This window comes from Cavia porcellus, unplaced genomic scaffold (genome assembly GCF_034190915.1).
Source record: "Cavia porcellus strain 051 isolate PalLab524CR breed Dunkin Hartley unplaced genomic scaffold, mCavPor4.1 scaffold_15, whole genome shotgun sequence".
In the NCBI taxonomy this organism is placed as follows: Eukaryota; Metazoa; Chordata; class Mammalia; order Rodentia; family Caviidae; genus Cavia; species Cavia porcellus.
This window is the reverse complement of record NW_026947498.1, coordinates 58,181,705-58,204,844: the sequence shown is the minus strand read 5'-3', so window position 1 is coordinate 58,204,844 and position 23,140 is coordinate 58,181,705. Positions and strand designations below refer to the sequence as shown.

Here is a 23,140-nt window from a genome sequence, read left to right as displayed (position 1 = left end):
GTTTATAAGCCACAAATCATGTTGTGAATTCTACAGCTGACTCATCATGTCATGGAAGTTACTTCCAAATCAAGAGTTTACTTTCACATGGGAAATCAGGTTAACATTTTAATCCAAATTCAGTATGTTTAACACATATTTAAAAGGCTTACAACATGCAAGTTGATTATCCTATTGAGAAAATACAGTACAGAAAAGTATCTTTAACCAACAAAAATTTTAGCTACTGCATTTCATTCTCTTGGATCATTAAAGCATTGAAGGGTGATCTCTGCAAAGTCTGATTTCTAAAAAGATCCTTTACAGTCATGATTTTTGTTCTTCATTGTTCAAGTAAGATCTTGTGTCATCCAGTTGCAAATTTTATTGGCAACATGTATACATGAATACAAAGCATATTGCAGACATTAAAAAAAAATTGTACCTAGTCAAGTCTCACAAAGTTTTAAAGACACTTTTAATCACTTAACCTTGCAAATAACATCATTTTGGAATTCTATTTGGAATTCTATTCCAAAATGGATTAGGAAAGAGTACATTCATACATACAAACACACAAAACATAAAAAAGTGTGACATTTGAAAACCCATTATAAGAGAGATTTGCCTGAAGTCATTTCATTCACAAAAATTAATTTAACTCTAAAAACCAAAGTCTAATTATAAGGAAATATATAATAAAATATTATAGAGAATGTTAAGCTGAATTTTGCCTTTATATCATTTCTGTATATAGCTATTTTGTTATGTTCTTTGGTGAAAACAACTGTGATTTCATAGCTATCTCATGTGAGGGTGTAACTGATAGGTATGCTCTATAACAGACAAATCAGACACTCTAAAGGAAATTAGCTATCGGTTGCCTTCATTCTCAGCACTGAGAATGGAGAAATCTTACACAAAAAAGCTCCTCACACTTAATAGTTAAAATTACCCAATGTGACATGTATTTTGGCTGAGATGGCTTTTTCTAAAATACAGATTTTTTTTCTTTCTTCTTTTACAAAAATGTACAGTAGCTTCTAGTGATGACACTGCAAAGTTAATTTCTTGGTGGCATCAAAATACTGTTTAAAATATTACTACTACTTTAAACTGCTTTAAGATACTACTGCTAAACAAAAGTCATGTCAAGTCTTTGGTTTTGGTGGAGTCCTTATTCTAAAACATATTCCCCTCCAAGCTTTTATTTGCTTAGATTTGTTTAATGGTACTTCCAAAAAAAAAAAAAAAAAGCCAGCTGATTACCATAATGTCAACAGATGGCAACAATTTGGGTGTTATAGTAATTCCATATTTGCAAGTACACATATACAGAAATTTTGTAAACTGTTTAGTTTATTTCACCATGACCAACTGATAAAAAAATAGTAAGAAATGTTGTTTAGTGATATTTATCAAAATAGTGTTTCTATAGGAGCTTCAATTCTTTTGCCATTTATGATCAAGCTTTGAATTAAAGCTCCTTCCTTCCTTCCTTCTTTAGTTTTCACACACAGCTTCTCATTATGGAGGAGTTCTAAGTATACAGTTAGGGACTGGGTCTGTTGGGTGTTTCCATCAGGGGTTGACTATGGCTTCATTCTTGTAAGAGATTATTGCAGTCTGCCCCGAAGTGGACTGTTACTTCAATTCATTACAACAAAAAGTGAGTGTAACCTTCCGCCCCAGTAACTATCACATCCATCCAGATCCGCATGGCTTCCGGCGATGGGGCCACCATGTAATAGATTCTGTCGTGTGTCTTGACACTAAAGGTGAGTAACGGATTAGGGCTCTGAAATTCAAAACAGGAAAAGAAAAATACCTTAAAATCCACGTAAAATTACAGACATATGTGAAGGTTTCTTCCTTTTTGAAAGTTCCTAATGATAGAAATTTATGTAGGCATTATATTTGCTCAGTTATACCCGCTTTCCCTATGCCATTCTTAGGAATGACCACGTTTCGTCTTCTACCACGGGAAGCATCAGCAGAACTCACTAATTCTTACTGGCTAGTTCATAAAGCATGGTACTGAGCTGATAAGGGGTACCTGAAATAGTAGTAGTTACTGTTAGCCCTGTTAAGATCCTATGAACTTAGGATTCCCTCATGACTACATAGTACTCCCATCCACAGTGCTGCAGTTAACTCCGCAAGGTCTCCCGAACCAGTGTATCCACAGTATTCCCTTACTCCCTGATAACTCCCCTCACCTCCCCAGAGAGTCAGCTGCCCTATTTCAGTGTTAACTTTCTAGCTCTACTCTGATCATATCTGTTTTATGTGAGAATGGCAAATTAAAGTGCTTAAAGTTCAAAATTACCTATCTTAATTATGCATTCAAATTTAGAAAATTAGCTAACTGGTGTTTACCTTATTAGCATTCTTGAGGTGATCATAATATACTTCCTCAATGGCTTGAAAGTATATGACTCCTTTTAACTTTGCTTCATGCTTGTCTGCAAAGATAGATGAGTATTACATACTTTATCACCATTGAAGGACCATAAAATTATAATTGCATGATAATTATCATCATTATATATCTAGAATTTAACTGATCTAAGATTAATTCAGATAACCTAGGGTAGTAACATTAGCCCTGGTCTGTATTCAAGCAAACACAACAGAAAGCTATGAAATTCCCACACACAAACCAAAGACTCAACTACTTTGTCCAAGGTTCTTCAGCAAATTAGCAGTCAAAGGACAATCCAGAACTACTGTCACACAAAGTAGAAACATTACTGCCACTCATGCAAAACATTCCCCCACATTCTTCCAGACTGTCTTTGTAATGAAAATCTTAATATGCCTAATAGTTGTAATGAAATTTTAGACTGTTTTAAATATTATAAATTTGATTTATAATATTCTACTTCTGTTTCTTTCTACCAAATTTGTCCAGTATGCTTGACTTTCCCCTTTTACCAACAAGGCTTCATGACAATCCTATCTTTTAATGCAGCATTTTCTAACCTGTTTCTAAACATTTCATCAGGTTTCCCATAAGACTGACACCAACCAAATGAACAGCACAGCTTTGATTTACCGAATTCCTGAAATGTTTTATAATTAAAACTCTGCAAGTATCATAATGCATGTGAACAACACATTTAAAAGCATGTGTGAAGAGGCCAGGAAAAGGACTCGCCCTGTTCCCTCAGTGGAGACAAGTAACGAAGCCTCTTTCTGAAGGCAGGTGGAGAACAGTTAACAAACACAAAAATCCTCTTATTCAGCAATTCTGCTTCCAAACTTCCACTAGTGTATGTGCAAATATGCACATGCATCTCGCTTTTTTTTGGTTAATGGCACACAGCTACAAAAGATGCTTGAGCTTAAGAGGGGACTGATTTAATTACAGGCCAGCCACACAGTGACATCTGTACAGACACTAAAGCAACAGGTATGTTGCTTCAGCTCATAGGGGAGCTGCTCTTATGAGAAATAGGGTGTGAGCAGAGAAAAGAGTGGTCCCAAACTATAAAAAAGAAATATATGTGTTTGTATACATAATAAAACATACACAAACAAATGGGAGAAAATTGCAGTATTTCTGTGGGAGAAAGTCAGAACTGTTATGGGAAAGAAATTTACTAGCATTACACAGATTTGTTTTCTTTTTTTTTTCCCACAAAGTTAATGTTCCTTTTCCCCAGTAACAGTAAAAAGCAAGTCTGAAAATTAATGGCCCAGAGAAGTTCCACAGAAAATAAACATAATGTATTTACTTGCACTGAATCCAGCATTCTCTACATTATTTGACCAAGGGCTTATTTTTGACTTGTTTTGCTCTTGCTTGGGAAACACTGTTTTAATTAATAGCGTTATCAGGGGGTTTTAACTAGTTTTAATAAAAGAGTAGGTCAGTGTGTGTCTCAAACATTTTCTAGAAAGGATCCTGCCGTAATCAGTGGGAGTACACCAATACTTTTCTTCAAAACAGATTTAAAATCAAATCTGGAAATGCAAATAAATCTTGACAGTGTTTCAAGCAGACAGAAATCTAGGGAATGAAAATTTTCAGGATATTTTATCCGTGAGAATGCACACTGAAGGATGCAAGCTCCACAGCCCCATCGTGAGCTGTGAAGATCCATCATGCTGCTATTTGGTGATGAAATAATGCTATTCACTGTGTCTCTGGACAGCATTATCCCCATAATTTTCAGACATCTTTCCTGTGTCTCAACTCTGTTTAGAAATGCTCCCAAAGCTCCAGATTAATAGGAGGCCAAGGACAGAGGCTAGGGCCACGAGCAACCGAGAGATCTGTGTCTTAGCTTTCAGCAGTCACGCACACGTGCACATACACGCTTGCGCACACACACTGCCATTCCCTTATTGAGAAGCTGCTAAGGCACCAGGACCAAGTCCATCCCGAACTGCGGTCTGTATGACTGGCCAGGAATGATCCACGTGTGATTCCTGCTGTTTCAGGAAGGACTGGGGTTGGGAGGAAGGGATAGGATAGGGTGTTGGGGAAGGGGCAGCTAAGCTGATGGGGAATGATTATAAACGGCCAAGTGAGCAGCATTTGGCTAACTAGGTCTCATCGCTCAGTTATATCAGATATAAAAGTTGTCGAACTGTAAGTTCATCTGTTTTTCATTTGAGGGTTCTAAGTAATTTTTCATGTAACTAAAAGGTTTTTGGTACTTTAAAAAACTGAAAATAAGTCACCAAAATTTTCAATGTGAAAAATGCATTTACATGGCTCAGGAGGAGATGTGTGGAGAAGGCAGGCAGGGTGCTGAATAGGCACTGGCTGATGGCTAAAACAAAGAGCCGTGAGGCTTGCAGGAAGGATACAGCTGTTAAATGTTCTTTTCTAATGCAGGAAGCAGCTGGGTGTGGTGGCACACACCTACAGTCTCAGCACTTGGGAGGCCGAGGCACGAGGGTCACCAGGAGTTTGAGGCCTGCCTGGGTTACATAAGTGAGTTGAAGACCAGCCTGGACTACATACTGAGACCTTGTCTCAAAACCAAACAAACAAAAATGCATTTAGCAGACACAGATTGGGTTTCTTATTATATGAGTCATCTTTGTATTAAATGAAAAAAGCTGCTCTGGATTTTCATAAAACCCCAAATGAGAAAGCCGTAGAGAGGCCCAGCTTCTGCTACTGACTCCTGCCTAGTTGCAAGTTACCTAATGGGGCCCCCACAGAAAGGGTGAGTCCTCTGCTCATTTCTATCCTGACTCTGGGGCTCCCTGGCAGTGTGTTCTCACACCTCTGGGTTCCTCATCCCCCTCCCAATAAATATCAACTGCCTTCACTGGATAGGTGAAGTGACTGGACTCTTATTTTACATCAATTATGTTGGTTCATTTTATATGATGCTCATAAATGCTGATACAGCATCCCCAAACCATAACCCCTGCTAGACACCACCCTTCTTCAGAAGCTGGGAATACAACAAAGCTAGACTTGTGCTCAGAGTGAATATATCTCCTTCCTCTAATCCCAGAGGAAGTAAGAGCTTTTGAGTAAGTATGCCAGTCACACAACTATTCCTGTATTTCTCTAGGACTTAGTAGGATGTGCTTTTCTTTTTTTTCTTTTTTGGTTTTATGACTGCCTGCTTGCAAGGAAGGCACTTATGCCGCTGAATTAATTCCCCAGCCCTGGATGTGCTTTTCATAATTTAGCACTTTGGAACCCAAAAGTATTCCAGATACTTTTAAACACTTGCTCACTAGTTTACTGATTAGTTTTATTCTGTGCTTCAAAGATTACAGTAATTGGTAAACTACAGAATCTGTTAAAACAATGTATACACATTTCAGGAAAAGAAAAAAATATCATTTTTTTCAATAGATGGTGTTACCCTTTTATGGGGGACCCTAGAGGATGCTGTATCACAGAAAACCCACTATACTGCCAGCCCTTAGAGAAGAAATTGAAAATGCATGTGGAGAAATCCCAATGACCACAGCTACCCAAGCAACAGTCTGCTGTACTGATAAATGTCTGGAAGCTAATGGCCATCACTTTGAGCACCTCCTGTAATTGTAGAAGTTAAAGATAATGTATATTAATTTTATGACGTCTCAGTAAATTTAGCATTAAAATATTTATACAAGTTTTTCTTTTCCTGATGTGTGCATACATTTTTTTTTTTTTTTTTTGGTGGACTCTTTTTGAATGACTGTCAGCTAGCTTGACTCTACCATGTGTGACTTAAATAGGACTTATTTATTTTTTTAATTTTATTTTAAAGAGGAAAAACTCAAGAAGCCATCAAGCAACAACAAAAGCAAAATGCAAAAACGACGAGAAAAATAGCAATACAGGATTTCAAACTAAGATGACAAGAATTTAACAATGGTTGTGGTATTACATATTGTTATCTTCAGAACAGTTGCTCAGGTTACTAGATACAGGCATGCAAAATGGATCAAACTATGTAATTCCCCTTTGAGCAGTTTCTTACCCTTTTACTGTATCTATTGTATCATTTTGATTTTATATACTCTTTCAGTTTCTTACACTAGTGAGACAATACAGTGTTTACAAATGCAAGTTTGATTTATTTCACTTATGATTATTGGTTTATAGTGGCACCCATTTACCTATAAAAGTCTCAAGTTTATAGTTCTTTATGGCTGAGTAGCACTCAATTGTATAAAAATACCACATCTTTCTTATCCATTCCTCAGTTGATGGGCATATGGGTTGTTTCCAAGATCTGGATATTACAAATTGTGCAGCTATAAACATGTGGATGCACATATATCACTGTGGTACAATGGTTTTAATTCTTCTGGGAAAATACTCAGAAGAGGCACAGCTGGGTTGAATGGAACCTCTAATCCTAGTTTTTTGAGGAATCTCCACATGGATTTCCACACTAGTCCACACCCCCCCCCCGACAATGGAGAAAGGTTCCTTTCCCCCCACAGTCCCACCAGCATTTGTTATTGGTTGATTTCTTGATGTTAGCCATTCTTTTAAATAGGATTTAGAAATAAATAACAAAAAACTTTTTTGTAGCCTTGTAGTTTAATGGGCAATATTTTAATGTTAAATATAAATTTCAAAAATAATGTTTATTTTAGAACTAGAATAGATTAATGTTAAAGTTAATGCTAAAGATTAATGTTAAATGTTAAAGTAACATTTAGTTGTAAAAAGAAAATTCCTATCATATTGAACTACATAATATGAAAATGTAATAATGTACATCTACAAGGTTAATATTGCTATTGCTTTTACTACTTACCATGCTATCTATTTATACCTAGTCTCACTTGCCTTTGCTCTATAATAGATTTGAATATATCAATTTTTTTAATTACTCACCTGCATAGTAAGAAAATGTTCTCTTATTCCGATCAAAAACAAACCAGCGTTTTTTCCAAGTTTTAATTTTTCCACCCATTTTGATGAGGAAACCTCGGCATGTCTTCTCTGTGATTGATACGTGATAACAGGTATCAATATTGTGGCCAGCAGTCTCCACATGGCTCCGCAAATCAAAGTCCTCCTTCCGGACAGGCAGATAGCGTGTCAAAGGACGAGCCTGAAAAATTGCAAAGCCCGTTCCATTTACAGTTGATTATTTCATTTTAAGTTATAGATGTCTAGAAACTGGAACTAAATGTAATGTCTTAAGTTTTAAAACAGTCATGTATTTATGAGCACATACAATAAGGCATTTACCTACTGGAGACTAAAAAGTAGCTAGTCTTTTGAGTAGGATGCTGTAAAATAGGGAAGGGATCAATTCTGTTCCTTGAGATGGGAAGATGAGTGCATGGAAACGTGTCATTTATTTTAACTTAGAAGAGATACTTAGTATCTAACACATAGAGGGAAGCGTGGGGTGAATCTATATGGACTGATCCTTCAGCTGAGGGTTCCACCACGAGGATTTCAAGAACTTTGCCCACTGCAAGGTAACAACAGCCCTAATTAATCCCAGATGTGCATGATAGGCTAGCACTATTTAGTAAGCACATTCCCAAAAGACCCTGGAAAGCTGCAATCATCAGCTTACCTACACTGTAACAGGAATTGAAGGCAAGAATGTATGTTTTGAAAAACGTAGCCAAAATGAAGTTAAAAGTGCAATCGAAGCTGCCTCTAAAGTAATGAAATGCCCAAGACCAGAAGCCAAAGGATTCATTTAGATGTCTCTTACGGATGTTTGAGGCCAACATTCATCTAATCCAGGAAGCATATTATAACCTTGGAAGATAGTTCTAAAATGATGTTTTATCTTATTAAATAACCCCTTTGCCTGAGGAAATGATTTAATTGTGTGCTTAGAGGTGAAACTTATAATCAGGATTAAAATAGACTTGGGTTTTTTGGTTTGGCTTCTGATACTAAATGGGCAAGGATGATTTTAACTGGGAATCAGAATTTGCAAAAGTTGTACGTGACGATATAAAATAGCAAAGTTTTACTGTTTATCAATATTTTACCCCTCATTCCATGGTACTTGACTACAGATAGGCACCGCAGGCTTACTGAGGCCTACACACCCGCAAAGCTCTAGAGGCAGTCCCTAACTGCTGTGCCACAGACCACTAAAACACAGGAACTAAAACACAATACGGCACATCACATCTTTTGGCTCTGAACCTACTAGATAAATAATCAATCTTGATAAAGCTGATCTGAATTTTAACTTATGCAATACTTAGTAAAGTTGAATTTTATCTTCAGAGAATGTACGTTATTTAAGTAGCTATCATGACAAGAATTGAGACTGCAAATTTAGGATGTGCAAGATAGGAAGTTGAACAAAATGGGTGGCTTTCTTGAATTTTGCCTGAGCTCAGTAATCTTATGTGCATATGCTATGAATTGTATGTAGCAAAGGGGACACATATGATAATGTAGTCGCCAAAAAAAGACAACACTACCACCAAGAAACTGTGCTGGCAGAATTGTCCTGTTTTGACACGTTGATTCCTGAAAGATGCCTTAATAGACTCTTTCTTTCCTTCACTGAAGGTTTTTTTTTTGAGACCTTGTATCTGTGTTCAGCAGCCAATGGCAATTTTCTAAACTGTCCAAAACCATTCTCCTTCTCAGGTACCTCAGAGAGTTAGTAGAAAGCATGCTTCTACCAGCAGGATGTTCCATCTGAGTAGAGAAAAGTCATCTGGTTGGTCCTTTCCTAACGGGGAAATAAACTCATATGCTTTGCACATGAACAAAATTTTCCTTAACTTTAGATGGTTAACCAAGCACCAATGTCAAAAAAGGCATGCATCCTCGGCCTGTCTCCCAAAGAACCGCCACCAGAGGGCAACCTCGCCTCACTGGATTGACCAACCAACCTGTGCCCTTTGTTTCTCCCTTATTTTTACTTCCTTTTCTATTAACTTCTGCCTCTGGCTAGTTTCTTCCTGCAGGCGTTTCTCTAGGACTTCTCGGCGCCGTTTTTCTTCTTCCAGAGCTCTTCTCTTGGCTTCCATTTCCCGTTCCTAAACATCATGCAGAACAGATTGAGGCCCACTGGTCATGCTTAAAATGATTACAACTATAACCAAAAACAAAATTCTCACTAATTTTTAGTTTGTATTCCAGTCCCTTAAAATATATATCCTAGACTAATGCGACCCATAAGCACCTCTCACATAGCTCCAAACTCATTCAATGCAGATACGCAATTATTAAGTTTAATTAACAATTAAGTACTGGTCTTGGGCTGGGAAGCAGCTCAATGGTAGACCTCTTGCCTAGCATTTTCAGGACCTTGGATTTGATCCTCTGGAGAGCAAAAAACAAAACACAGCAAAGTAACAAAACACACTGATCTGAAGTGAAACTGATTACATTTAGTTGTTTTTACCTATGGCCACAACTCCTTGTTTTTAATAAAAGTCACACAAGCTCACTCAACACTAGCTGAGGTTTAGCCCTTTCTTAGGCTGCTATCTTCTAACTGAAGGTCATCAGTGCTCCCAATTCCTGTTATGGCCTGCAGCTGCTTGGCTGAAGGTCACAGAGGAAGCACACAGGGAAGTTAGGGACGGAAAGGAGGTTCCCTCAGAACGGATGCAAAAGCATTTGGGGGGTTCCCAAGGAAGTTCAGACTGCAGCTTGAAATACAGTCACAATAATGTGGGATTTTTAGGATCACAATAGTGCCGCTCGCTCGTACGAGCTGCGTAGACTGGGAGAAAGCATGAAGGCCCATTCTCCCTGCCTCCTGAGCATGGGAAAGTACAGTTCGAAACCTCCCTTTGTGTCTGTGTTAGCACCGTAAATATACTGCATGTATTCTTTCAAGTTATGGAGAACCGTTACACAATAAAAAGCCTTAGAAATAATCTCTCTAACATCTCTGCTTTTCAAATGAGCAAGCAGGCTGAGCAAAGCAGAGTGATTACTTCAGGACCACAACACTTGTGGAAGCCTTTTCAGGGGGTGGTGCATGGTTTGCATGGGGCTGGCTGCACTAGCCACCGCCTCATCGCAGTCCGGCAGGACGACACTGAGCTTACCCTGGATTCAAGCAGTCGGGTCTTCTCTGCATGAGCCTGTTTCAACAGCCTCTCCATTTCTTCTATCCTGGCAATATTTGAAGTGCTGGCACTGAACCAAACACAAAAGCCTTTTGAGAATTTTGGCACAAGCACACATGTGCATCCAGACACACACGCACGCACACACACACACACACACACACACACACACACACACATCAAGGGAGGCAAATGACCAAATGCAAGCAGATACAATTTAAGCAATGATGTTACTTGTAAGTCATTGGTCTGAAGTGGCAAATCAATTCGACTCTAACCGCTGTAGGTGACACTGACTTAGTTTAGGAGACAAACATACGCAAGCAGAATATTGCCGAACTAAACTGCTTTATTCATAAATCAGTATACCATAGCCAACTCTTACCAGGCATAACTTTCAAATGCATCTTTCAAAGTCTAAAAAGCACAGCTGTGAGAGGTCTCTCTGTTTAAATGATCTGGATGTCAGACCCACATTTATATAAAAATGAATTTATAAGAATGTATATTAAATAATCCGTTGTACTTTTGATTAAATCAAACAGGATGATTTAAGTCCAGGGCTGAGTTCTTTGGCAGAGATACATGACCACAGGGCAATGGCTGCAGTCAGCACTGGGGATCCCGTGGTAAAGCGGAGCCCCAAAGCACGGACCCATCTCAGTCCAGCACCCTGGCAAGCCTGACACACAGGATGGACACTGCAGGCGCCTGTGGGCCAGTTGTTAGCCAGCTGCTTTCTCCTGAGGAGGAGAACATGGCCATTTCTACTATTTCTATTAGTTATTAGGGGAGACAGAAAAGGGTACGCTCTACTCTGTTCAGGTAGAAACAATCCAAGAAAAAAGTCTTCCATTTTTATGCCCGGAGACTTACTCCCCTTCATTGGTAATAGCTGACTTCACGGATGGAAAAGGGACAAACTTTACTGGCCTGAGCAAGCTGAGCACATATTCCTTAGGCAGTAATAGCACAAAATTACACTAACTTTCTGTAGTGCTGGGATATAAAATGTATCTTAGGTCTCTAATTAATGTAGAGATAATGTTGAGTTTCACAATTTCAAGCCTCAAAAATTACCAATTTACAAGAAACAAAGTAAGTCACCAACCAATAGTCTACTTTCATTTGTCCCATTTTTTTATGCACTCTACATTTATTTAGATTTCTTTTTGGTTTGGAACATGTTTTTTTCTAAATTTTTATTAGTACCTGTTTGCAGTACCTAATGATTGCTTTCATTGCAGGGAGTGTGTGTATGTTTCACCACTTCATTTCTTCCTCAGTTTTACTGAGAATGCAGATAACTGACAACTGTATATGTTACGGTACACAATGCAACAGTATGATACCTGCATACACTGTGGACTGGTTACTGACATCTCCGCCACTTCACACAGTCCCCTCTGTGCGTGTGGGTGTGCTGAGACCTTAATTCTATGGCAGAATTGCTGCAGAATGGCCACAGCTGGCAAGCAGCTGTGCATGTCCACTGTTGCTTCACATGAAATTGACCCTTGGTGTTGTCCAAACAATCACAGATAACCAATCCTCAAGGGCAGAAATGGTTTTATTTTGTTGTATTCTCAGATGTTTTAAATGTCAAAAAATCGACAAAATAGAAGATGCCTATAAAGCGTCAAGAGTATAAAAGGGAACGAAAAATAGGTGTTTTGTCATCTGGCTCCGTACCTACCTTAAAACAGCTAGATACTTTTACCTGCTGTTGTGATGGAAAATAATATGATAAACATTAGGAAAGTAAGAAATAAAAAACCAAAGTTTAGGATGTATGTGGTAACAAAGTAACCTTATTTGGGACTTCAGGAATCTTGGTATAAAGAACAATAAAGGACTAAAAACTGCTGTGCTCAAGATTTCTTAAAATTATGCATTAAAATGTACCAAAATTATAAGTCTATCAAAGAGGTAATTCCATACTGAAATTTTAGTGATATAAAGTTGGTCTTGTGGTTTATGATATCATAAAAAGCTCGGTTGTGGGTACATTTGACCTTCAATTTATGTTGATACATCATTTTTTTTGACTACCAGAAAGTTACTAGAGTCAGATTTTTTAACTTTTTTTACATTTTCAGCATCATAGTGTATACTCTACACAAACATCAAGCTCAGAAAATAGGCCCTGGGTCTTAAAAAACAGGCGATTGAGAGTAAATTCTGCACCAAATCTCTATTCTACTAAAATTATCAAGACATCTTAGAAAATAGTACCCTGCACCACTGCAGTGCTACCCATTATTGCTGCTGCCTGCATTAACTTACTAACCCTAACTCTGTGTTCATATGTGGAGAAAACATCAAGGACTGACACGGGAGGCATAGAGATCTGAGAGCTCCTCACCCTGCCAACGAGCAGCTTTAGGACAGAAGGGAGGGCCGGGCTGGATTCGCACCTCCAGCATCTAGGTAACTACTGATATGGAGGAGAAGATCACCCAGCCTTGGAAGGCAGAATTAGTGAGAATATAACTCAGTGACACAGCACCTGCCTGGCAAGTGCAAGGTCCTGAGTTTAATTCCTGGTACTCTCTCCCCACCAAAATGAATCACTCCCACTAACAGTTGCCATGTGCCTATGCCCAGATTCCCTAATAACACTTTTGCAAGCTTCAAAGTACAAGTACAAATGTGGATGGGTTAAAAAAATCCTTGCAAAAGTTTTATTATACAGAATAGCTAAGCCTTTCCTTCCAGCAAAACCTAAGGGTAAAAAACAAAAAACCAAAACCCTTTAAAGTTCTCTTTTACTGGGAATTACTTCTTCACTTAATCAAAAGCAGTGCAACTGAAGCTTAGAGTCCTTCAACAGAGGCAACTTGCTTCTGAAGCACAGTGTAAATGTGAACTCAAGTATAAAGAGGATATAATGGGAAAATGGTCTGCATAACTTCTGGCTCAGTCATATAAGGTATAAAGAAACTACTTTCAAAGGCTGCTGTGACAGGGAAGTTTGTATTTTACATTTTACAATTATTTTCATATATAAGCTTATTTGTCTCATCTATACTACTAGTATATCTTAGTTGAAAGAAAGTATTGTGTTACCTGTTTCTTCTTTGGAAGAATCTTTTGGTTTATATCTTGTTCTTTGAGTAACTACTTTGAAGATAATTATCATTTGTTATTTTGTTATAAATTTTATATTCATAAAATAAAAATAAATTTTAAAAATTTAAGTTCATACAGACATAATGTCTAAAATTTGATGACTACATTTTGTGGTTGGTGTGGTGGGTTTTTTGGAAACAGTGTCTTACTATGTTGCCCAGGCTGGCCTTGAAATTCTAGAGTCTCCTGCAATAGCCTCCCGAGTCGATGGGATTGCAGATGTGTACCACTGTACCTGATCTGACTTTATGTAGTCAGATACTGATATTCCAAATAAGAAACTCTGGCCACAAACAGGCCTTACCTAGAAATATTGTCAGGTGAGCAGGCAGAAATGCTGGTCTCCATGCTGTCAGAGCTGTCCAGGCTCAAAGTGTCAAAGGCCTGGTCCTTGTAGCTATGATCCGGGTAATGGAAACTATTCAAGTAGACATTGGATTCTGATGCTGTGCGGTTGTAAAATTCAGATTTTTGCCTTTGTCCTTCACTCATCTGTTGGTGATTATAACCTAAGGCAAGAGCCATAAATATACCTCATTTATCAGTCTTAGCATCTTCTATGTCTACAGGCTCAAAGCAGCAACAGAAACATTTGCATATGAAATGTGGGCCCCAGTCTAACTTGCTTTGAAGCCAAGAAAATCAAAGAAGCAGCATCATGCTCAGTGGAAGAGTTTCAAAGACGTGGTCTGGGGGCTGATTTTGTCAGTGGGATCACTTGGCACTTTCCCATCTCATTCTTACAACTCAGTACAATGGAGAACAATACATTGGCACACATTCAACACAAAGGAAAGAAAACCCAAAATATGAAATAGCTGGCTCAAGTGAAGACAAGATGAAGCCTAGTGACAAGCAACGCCAGGGCTGTCAGGCGGGTGGTGGTACTCGCATGTCAGGAGCACTCAGTTCAGTCATAAAATGGCAGGCAGAGAAACTTTCAGGGGGGAGATTTGAAAAACCTGTACGACACCTCTAATGTTTTAGTATGTGTAAGATCCATACGCATATTCTTTCTCCGTCTTTTCTGTCTCTCCCTCTTCCCTTTCTCCTTTCCCCCCAACCTTGCCTCATCTATCACTTACTTACTTAAAACATTCAGAGTCAATAACCCTTTGAATGATTAGATTCTTCCTAGTACTGTATATCTCATTCTCTTCTTGTACCACTTTAGCAATCAGCATTTAGTGGTAACTATGGTACATGTAGCGTTTGTATGGTCAAACGCACCATAAGTAAGGCTTCTTTACCCTGGCATTTAGAAAGCTGGCACATTAAGTTATTGATAATACTTGGACTCTGAATACTTATTTCAGGTATTACAAATCAAGTTGTCTTTTATACTAATAAATACTTTTCATTTAAAAATGCCTCCATAGTTTGTAATTTCTTTTTCCCTGATAAGAGAAATATCTCCTGAATAGCCTCCATTACTCAGGAGTTATACCAGACCTATTAAGAGTATGCAGTTAAACCATTTCAATTCCACCTCTTTTCCTCTACCTTTCAATGAGGCCTTTAACTAGTCATAAAATGGCCAAAAACTAGTCAAGAGGACTGGAGAAGGGAAGTAATTCCAGACAGCTTCCTTAGCTATTGATCAACCATTTCCATTTAGAAATAGAAGCAACATCTGTGATGCTTTAACAATACATTTATCCGGGGGCTGGGGATTTAGCTCAATGGCATAAGTGCCTACTTGCAAGCATGCAGTTGTGAGTTCGATCCCTGGTACCAATTAAAAAAAAAAATACATTTATCCACCCAAAGTTTCTGTAAAGTGATTTTAGCTTCATGCAGTTTTCATGCCATTAGTATATGGAGCAGTTTAATATATCTAAATAACATATATTAATAAATTTCCGAGAAAGTAAGTTTCCTTTATATAATTTGCCACTATCTATATGAAAATTATATACGCATATATATACCACATAGCACTCAGCTAAGGGAAGATGCAAAACATAAATCACACCATGAGGCTAGACAGAATAGTAATATTGCATGAAGTATAAATTAAGCCAGTCCATTCCTAAGCATAAAATTTGTGCCTTTAAAACAAAGAAAGCCAAAAGTAATTCATTGTTCAAATGTTTATCTTTTATATTTGAATTTTTGCAATTACTCATGGCTCATTTTAAAGTGTTTCCAAATATGTATTATGTGTAAGGAGGATTAAAAAAAAGCAGAAATCACTTGAAAAGTTATACATCTATATTTCTTTATGATTTCTAAAAAGGCCATGGCAAAAAAAAAAAAAAAAAAGGCCATGGCATACGAAGCTTGCACATTAGCACTGCCTTACATGGAAAACATTTCCCTGTTCTCATATGAAACATTCCTAGAAGACAGTTATGTAATTTCAAGCACACAAAAAAATGTCCTGACAATGACCTGTTCTGTGACCTTTACTGAGGACGAGCCATGTCACATGGGCAACAAACATCTCCCTGGGAAGCACAAAGACCAGAGTGCATTGCTCCCCACACACCTGTATGCACTGTCCCTCTTGATCTTCCTGGGTGTAGTTTTGTTTGGCTGGGTTTGTTGTTTTTAAAAGCATTGCAGAATAAGAAAATGAATTTATAACCTCCAGGTGAGAGAGGCAATAAACTACAATGATTTGACATTTCCAGATGGGTGCACAGAGGACACATGTTATACCAGGCACTGTGTAAGGACTGTCAACATGAATCTCCTAGGCCAGTTCACTCTTGGATGAGGTTTGACTGTGCCTGAACTTCCAGCCACTAGAGGATGTCCTCCCTCCAGGACAGAGCCTGTGGCTGAGGAGGCTATCTTTCCCAATGCAGGACTTCATGCGTGCATGTGTGCTTGCATGCATGTGGTACTGGGAGTTAATCCCAGAGCCTTTGCACTGAACTGTATTTCTAGCCCTTTTTATGCTTTATTTTGATATAGGGTCTCGCTAACTTGCTAGATTACCCAAGGTGAGCTCCCAGAGTGTTGGGGTTATATATATACACCACCACATCTGGCTGCAGGACTTCCATTTCCCACAGATCCAATGTGAGCAGGAATGCTCCCCTTGTGGAGCCAAGAATATTTTCATGATCATAATGGACACAACTGTCACCTGGCTCAGCCACCTCCCTATGAACAGAGTTTTAAAAATATGAGTTACCTTGCCATTCTCAAGAAGGGCAAGGGCCTCTCTCCTGGACCCTGGCCCCGTATACAAGTGTTTGAAGAGCTGGTTTAGGGATTCAGGCTGTAGACTGGCCATCCAAAGACATGAGTATTTTTAATAGAGGAAACACCATAGACAAACAGGAGATAGGAAGCGTGGCAGGGAGCCCAAGAGGAATATCTGAGGATCACCTCAAAGTATACACTAGGAAATAAAGTCAATTCAGCTCTCTCTTGCATAAAAGCCTATAGACTGCATGCACAAGGCACACTCATATTGTTCTAACAGGAATCCAAAAGCGTTCTGTGAATTAATCATTGTGAGATACATAGTCTTGTTAATGTACCACACGTAAATGTTACACACTTTTTAAAAATATGGTTATCAGGACTTTAATATAGAAAATGACATGGTTTTAATTTCTAACCTGGACTTCAGCGGGTAAAACTAACCAGCTTTCCTATCATAGCTCACCTGCTGAGGAATTCATTCTTCCTAATGACAGTCCACAGCCCGAGGAAGAAGGTACAGGACAAGTCAGGAATGAAGGAAGAGAATGATGGAGAAAGGAAAAAAGGTACAAGATCAAAAGGATGACAAGGGGACGAGAAAATATAACACTTTCAACATGCAGTCTTTACAGTGTTAGTACCAGATTAATACAGAACAAGGACCATACTTTCAAATTAAATCTAGGTTTACAGGGAAAAAGTTAACAAAAGAAAGTAACCTTGTGGTACATGCATTGTTAGTCAAAAAAGATATGTTAGAGGGAAAAACATTTTTACACATACACATCAACCAAAAAGAAAAATATAAGTAAGATTATATAAATACAGCAATTCTTTTTTTCCAAGCTGGTAACAGTAAATTTTTAACAGTAAGTTTTTAACAGCTAAAGTTTAAACAAAAGTCTCCTGACATCCTATCTTACTATCTAACTTCAGTAATGACCACATTATTTATGCAAGCCAGTCATTCAAACCCTGTTTCACTCTTCACTAAGTCATTCTTACAAAATAAGCTTAAAAGGAAAGGATAAATAAGAGCCACTTAAATCCTTCCATCTTCCCACTAAAACCTGATTCATTTTTGATATCTGGGCTTTTAAAGGAAAAGGGTATTTTGTATTTAGCCTACATACATCACAATACCCACTCTTCTCTTTATATAGATCCTGAGCCTTACAGATCAGTGCTTCCCAGCACTCATATTTCCTGCAGGTTTTGACCTTATGATAAACAGCCAAAACAAAGAAAGTCATGCAGCTGCCCTCAGCACTGTATTTCTTGCAAATGTGCAATGATATTTTCTCTATTATGATAAAGGAATAATCACTAGACTGAAATTCCACCATTGTAGAGTTTAAAATCTGATCATTTCTTAAAGATGACTTAACAATGACCTTTCAGTATTTGCCAGAAACAAAAACATCACATAACAGGTTTGTCCTACCTTTCTTGGACTTTCCTGCATTTAACAAAAAACAGAAGTACAAAGATTTTATCATTCTAAAGCTCACAAAGGAACAATTTGCAAGATGTACAAAAGTCAATGACCATTACCACCTCAGGAGTTGATTTTCTGAGCTCTCCACTTGGATCTCAAGATTCTTTGTTGACATGACTTACATAAAAACTGCACTGATGGAGGAAGGCTTATACTTACACGATTATCCTTGATGTATCCATTATGAATAGCAGCAAAAAAACGATGTATTTAAGTTAATTGTGTACATAATATCTCAATTATAAAATCTACCAAGTTTGAGTTCATGAAAGTGTGTTAGGCTTACTGGAATTTCAATGGCATTTGCTATTTTAATGAAGTCAATAAGTGTTAATGAATCCATTCTAAATGAACACACAATTCTTCTTTCCTGGTCTGTGTGGGCTTTGCACACAATCGTACCGTTTGACCTACGTCTTCTGTGACTTTAGAACTGTGATTTCTGACTGCTCTGCCCCTCCTCTGGGTCAGGAGTCTAAGGTGGCAGGCTGGCCCTCTGGGACACTTCCAAGCCATCTACATAGGATGGCTATTTCTCTAGGAGCTGTCCCATTCACACCCCAAGAAATTCTTTAAGAAGCTAACGCTGCAGAGCAAAGGCTGACGCTGAAGTCCTCCCAGGTGCACACAGGACACATCAGTGAGGAACAGGAACACAAAAAAAGAAAAACCATGCTCCATGAGGAATTCTAATGCTTAACAGAAGACTACAATGTTTGATTTACAAGGTACACACCTCTGAGCATCCTCCGAGATTCAGCGTCTTTGGTCATAGTTGCCAGTGAATGAGGAAGCACACTGCCACAGCTGTTGCTCTGTCCCAGCGGCAAGTGACCCTGTGAGAACCAGGAGGGAACACTTCAGGCACACAATCACCAAATGGTCCTTCAGGGAACACTCACACCCCCATTTCCAAAGCTGCTACTTAAATGTAGAGAGAGATATAAGGTATTTTTTTGTGTTCCATTCGTGATGTTAAAGGGTAAAGTCACTGTCCTTCGCAAAAGGTTTCATGGCAGTCTCTACATCACACAACTTCCTCCAAGAATAGCAGTTACATAAGTGAAGGCAGCTGGGGAAGACACTATCTGCAGTTACCTGAGGGACAGACTGAAAGTTCTTCATGCATAAGGAGCAGAGAGTGGACGCAAGGTCAGATATGCATGCATATCATGCAGGCAGGGAGACCTACGCTTGTCCCATTTACCCCCGTCTCACAACAAGGCTGCAAACAGGGAAAACTTACTAACTCCCCACTGGTTTTAGCACTATTTTTAAATGGGCAAAATCTTTCATGTAAACAAAATATTCTTAAAACACCACTTTACACAATAGATTAAAATAAAATTAGTCTGATTAAGAACAGGAGAAGGGCCAAAAGTGTGTCCAACAAAGAATCTCCTTCTCAATTAACTCTTCCTGTGTTCCTGCAATGACTCCTGGGACATGCTAGTGAACTTGAAGGAGGTGCAGAGGGAGACAGCAGGGGTTCATATGCTGGCTCCCCCAGTTGGTACTGAGGGCTCCTGAGTCAGTCACTTGGGTCTATTATAGCTCACTGTATCCTTATGGACAAACAGGACAGTAATTAGTAAGAAGCTCCACTGCTCAGTGTTGCTGGATTTTAAAAGGCAGCAATTCAAACACACTGCTAAACTCCTGTTCTACCCCCTTTCAGGCATGACAAGGTGACCCATAAATACTTGGTCCTGTTATTCCTGGAACTCTGCATCTATAGTCTATCCTATTTCTAAATATGGGATGCAGCCTTGGGAGCCTGTCATGACAGTAAAGGTCACTCATCGCCTTTCACGGTGTTAGAAAATACCTTTGGCTCCAGAAGACACAACTCCAAATATTCTCTGAATGAAGAGACAATTGAATGATGAGGGCTGCCACACAAGCAAATGTAATGGCTCACAACTTAAGTGTTTCTTCTGCAAGGCTTTTGCACGTTGAAGAATGTAAGGAAAAGACTCACAGAAAGTGAGGGCTACGGCTCTTCTGAGTCCTACCTTCGGGGTGTTGCTCCTCCCCATTGTGGCACTGCTGAAATGTGGGGAGATGGAAGGTGTGGTTTTCTTTCGAGGCAAAGTATCACTCAGATAGAGGCCTTCTTTATGCTGTTTTTTCCTCTCTTCCAGACTTCTAAAGTGCTTTAAATGCAAATGTAGAGCAAAATAGCAAAACTTGACTAACAAACAGATCACTGAAGAAATGAAGAATTACGCACTTACAAAGAAGATTTGGAATTTTACCACCTTTTTTTTTTTATTGTTACTCATCCTTTTGCTCTAACAGATTTAGATTATTGTTTGCTGTTACTAAACACTGGAAGAATTTCTTTCTGAACCTACAGCGTTTAAAAAATTCCCCTTTCACTTCTGGAGTACCTGCTGCCCTGGGGTCTCACTTAAAAATTATTATAACGTCATCACATGGAGGGCAGAATAGTCAGTGGCCAAAGCAGTTTCACCCCTAACCTGTCTCAACGGTTCTGTGGTGTGGCACAGATGCCAGTGTGAAGACAACAGAGAGGAGGAACAGGACGAACAAGGGAAGGGCAAGTAAACAGGGAAGCCATCTGAAAGTGGTAATAGTACTTCATCATATGAGCATTCCACGTTCACATGAAGGCCCACAGACGGCAGCATTTTAGGTTACCTCTGCATTTAAAAAGATCTTAAAGTGATCTTACAGTAATAGCTCAGATTTAAAAATCTTCTAGTTGACTATTTTTGCCAAGTGTGATGCTCTAACTACACTATCTCATTCAATCCTATAATAAACCTGTGAGGATAGTACTGTATCATTTTTCTACAAATGAAGAATCTGGGGTGCAGAGAGGTTAAATAAACTTGCCCAAGGTCATGCACCTAGCAAGTAACAGAGCTGGTATTCATGGCCAGGCAATCCAAGTTACAATAATAAAAACTTCACTATTAGTTGATTTATAGCCATTTTAGATTTTTTAAAAATGGCATCAAAACACAGTAGAACACTTTTCCCACTATTACCAATTGTCACAAACTCTGAAATCAAAGCTTCGCAACATTTTATAGTGGTAGCTTAATAGAACAGGCAAGAAACCCCACTGAAAACAGCTTAGGAGAAAACAGATGGGCTCTTCCATGAGCCCAAAGATGTCTTTTACCCTCAGTAAAGCTGCTACTCAGAGAAACAGCAAAGTAAAGATCTCTATCCTTCTATCTCCTAGTTACTCCCTTGTAGACATCATTTGCTGGATTCACTGTTCCCATCAATTCCCTTATATCAACCCAGGCTGCCGAACCTGAGGACAGTAAGGAGATGCAGTCTTTTAACAAATGCTAGTCATAAAGGTATGTTGAAGAAATGGGAAGGGAAGGTCGGTCATAAGAAAGCAGGACTTGAATTCTTTAAGGATGTAGTGAGCATGTAAGTTGAAATCATTTTGAAATTTTGTTTTCAATATCTAGGCACTTATATACTTAAAAAGAATGCATTAAAATAATAAATTATTTAAAAATTTGGTCAATAAAAATTGTTTTTCTACAGATCCAAAGAGCTACTCTTGATGTGACCTTGAACAAGTTATTTAATTAGGCTTAGTCTCAATTCCTTATACTTCTACATGAACATCATTTTTTTCACAGGATAGCTGGAAGGAAATATTTGCTCAGCAAATTTTGACACATCACAAGGGAATGATAATTATTATTACGGTTTCAGCAATGAAACCATATGAAACAATAAAAATATTTTGTGTTGACATGTGAGCTTTTACATTATGGATTTTATGAAAATACTAGCATACTGAGAAAACTTGAGATAAACTGCAATATTTTGAAATGAGAACTGAAGTGTGAAGATGTGAGATTTGCTTAAATATATGAAAAGCCAGTTAAGGACAATAAAGCTCTTGAAACTTTTGAACAATTCCAACCACCCTTGGAATCTACTAAATGTCCTTAAGGAAAACAAAACAAAAAACCCACAAAGGCATATGGAACTTGTCTTTTTAAAAATCATCTTTGAAAAATTTAAGAAGAAACTCTACATAAGTGATTTTGCTACCAAGATAAAATAAAACTCCCGCACTCTGAACATCAGTCCCTAATTACCTGTTGGTCCTGCTGCTGTTGCCGTCTGTGTTTCTTAGCTGGTAGAGGAGGAGGTGTGTCATTTAGAGGGAAAGAATCGACAGATGTAGCCATGACTTCCGGCCAAGGGGCTGATGGAGGTTGAGTGACAGGATGAAGAGAAAGGGTGGAAGGGAACATAAATCCAGGACAGACAGGTGATCTTGGCTTTACAGGAGAAAGAAAAGGTACACATGTGTCCACAGGAAATGAAAAGATGACAAAGAAATGAAATCGATAGTCTGTTCATTCTGTTTCTTTGTGTTAGGAAGTCACCAATGATGAACAAGCTTTCAGCGTAGACTCTTGTTTAAATCCCATGCTGCAATCAACTTGGGTCACTACAAAGTATTTTAATTTACTATTATTGGCTACTCTCAACAATGCTTTTATTATGTAAAAAATGCTTATCATTAAAAAAACAGTGCAAAACAAAATAGAAAACCAAAATCAAACTGGAAAGTGATTCAAATCAAAAGTTTTACACAGGTTTTTGAATTTCTACGAAAACCAAGTCTGGTAGGTGTACTAGCATGCTGACTTGCCTACCTTAAGTCACTTGTCCTCATTCTGTACTCCGTACCATGTATTTCATGCTTTCTAACACTTTAAGTGATGAGCTCAAACCCCTAACTTGTTAAGTTTTATAGACTTGATAACACTGGAACTCTGGCCAAACCAACCTCTATCTGTCACATACATTTTCGTCTCACTTGTTGTCCACTACCCATGGGTTAATTCTGACATG

The 23,140-nt window shown here is 38.4% G+C and overlaps 1 protein-coding gene across 21 annotated transcripts in view; it reads right to left on the bottom strand.

The window, feature by feature from the left end:
- Nucleotides 1–95: 95 nt before the first annotated feature.
- Phldb2 (pleckstrin homology like domain family B member 2) overlaps nt 96–23,140 on the bottom strand; it is a 257,658-nt gene continuing 234,613 nt past the window's right edge. For 9 of the 21 annotated variants that reach the window (XM_063224936.1, XM_063224942.1, XM_063224929.1 and 6 more), the window contains 11 exons: nt 22,375–22,560; nt 20,287–20,427; nt 19,008–19,107; nt 18,218–18,232; nt 17,237–17,257; nt 13,916–14,120; nt 10,459–10,549; nt 9,289–9,435; nt 7,298–7,517; nt 2,359–2,444; nt 96–1,777 (listed from right to left, as the gene is read on the bottom strand). In XM_063224936.1, the coding sequence (XP_063081006.1) occupies nt 1,637–1,777; nt 2,359–2,444; nt 7,298–7,517; nt 9,289–9,435; nt 10,459–10,549; nt 13,916–14,120; nt 17,237–17,257; nt 18,218–18,232; nt 19,008–19,107; nt 20,287–20,427; nt 22,375–22,560 (1,353 nt within the window). In that variant the 3' untranslated portion in view covers nt 96–1,636. The remainder of the gene's footprint in view (nt 1,778–2,358; nt 2,445–7,297; nt 7,518–9,288; nt 9,436–10,458; nt 10,550–13,915; nt 14,121–17,236; nt 17,258–18,217; nt 18,233–19,007; nt 19,108–20,286; nt 20,428–22,374; nt 22,561–23,140) is intronic. The other 12 variants (XM_063224937.1, XM_063224938.1, XM_063224939.1 and 9 more) reach the window with 6 other exon arrangements.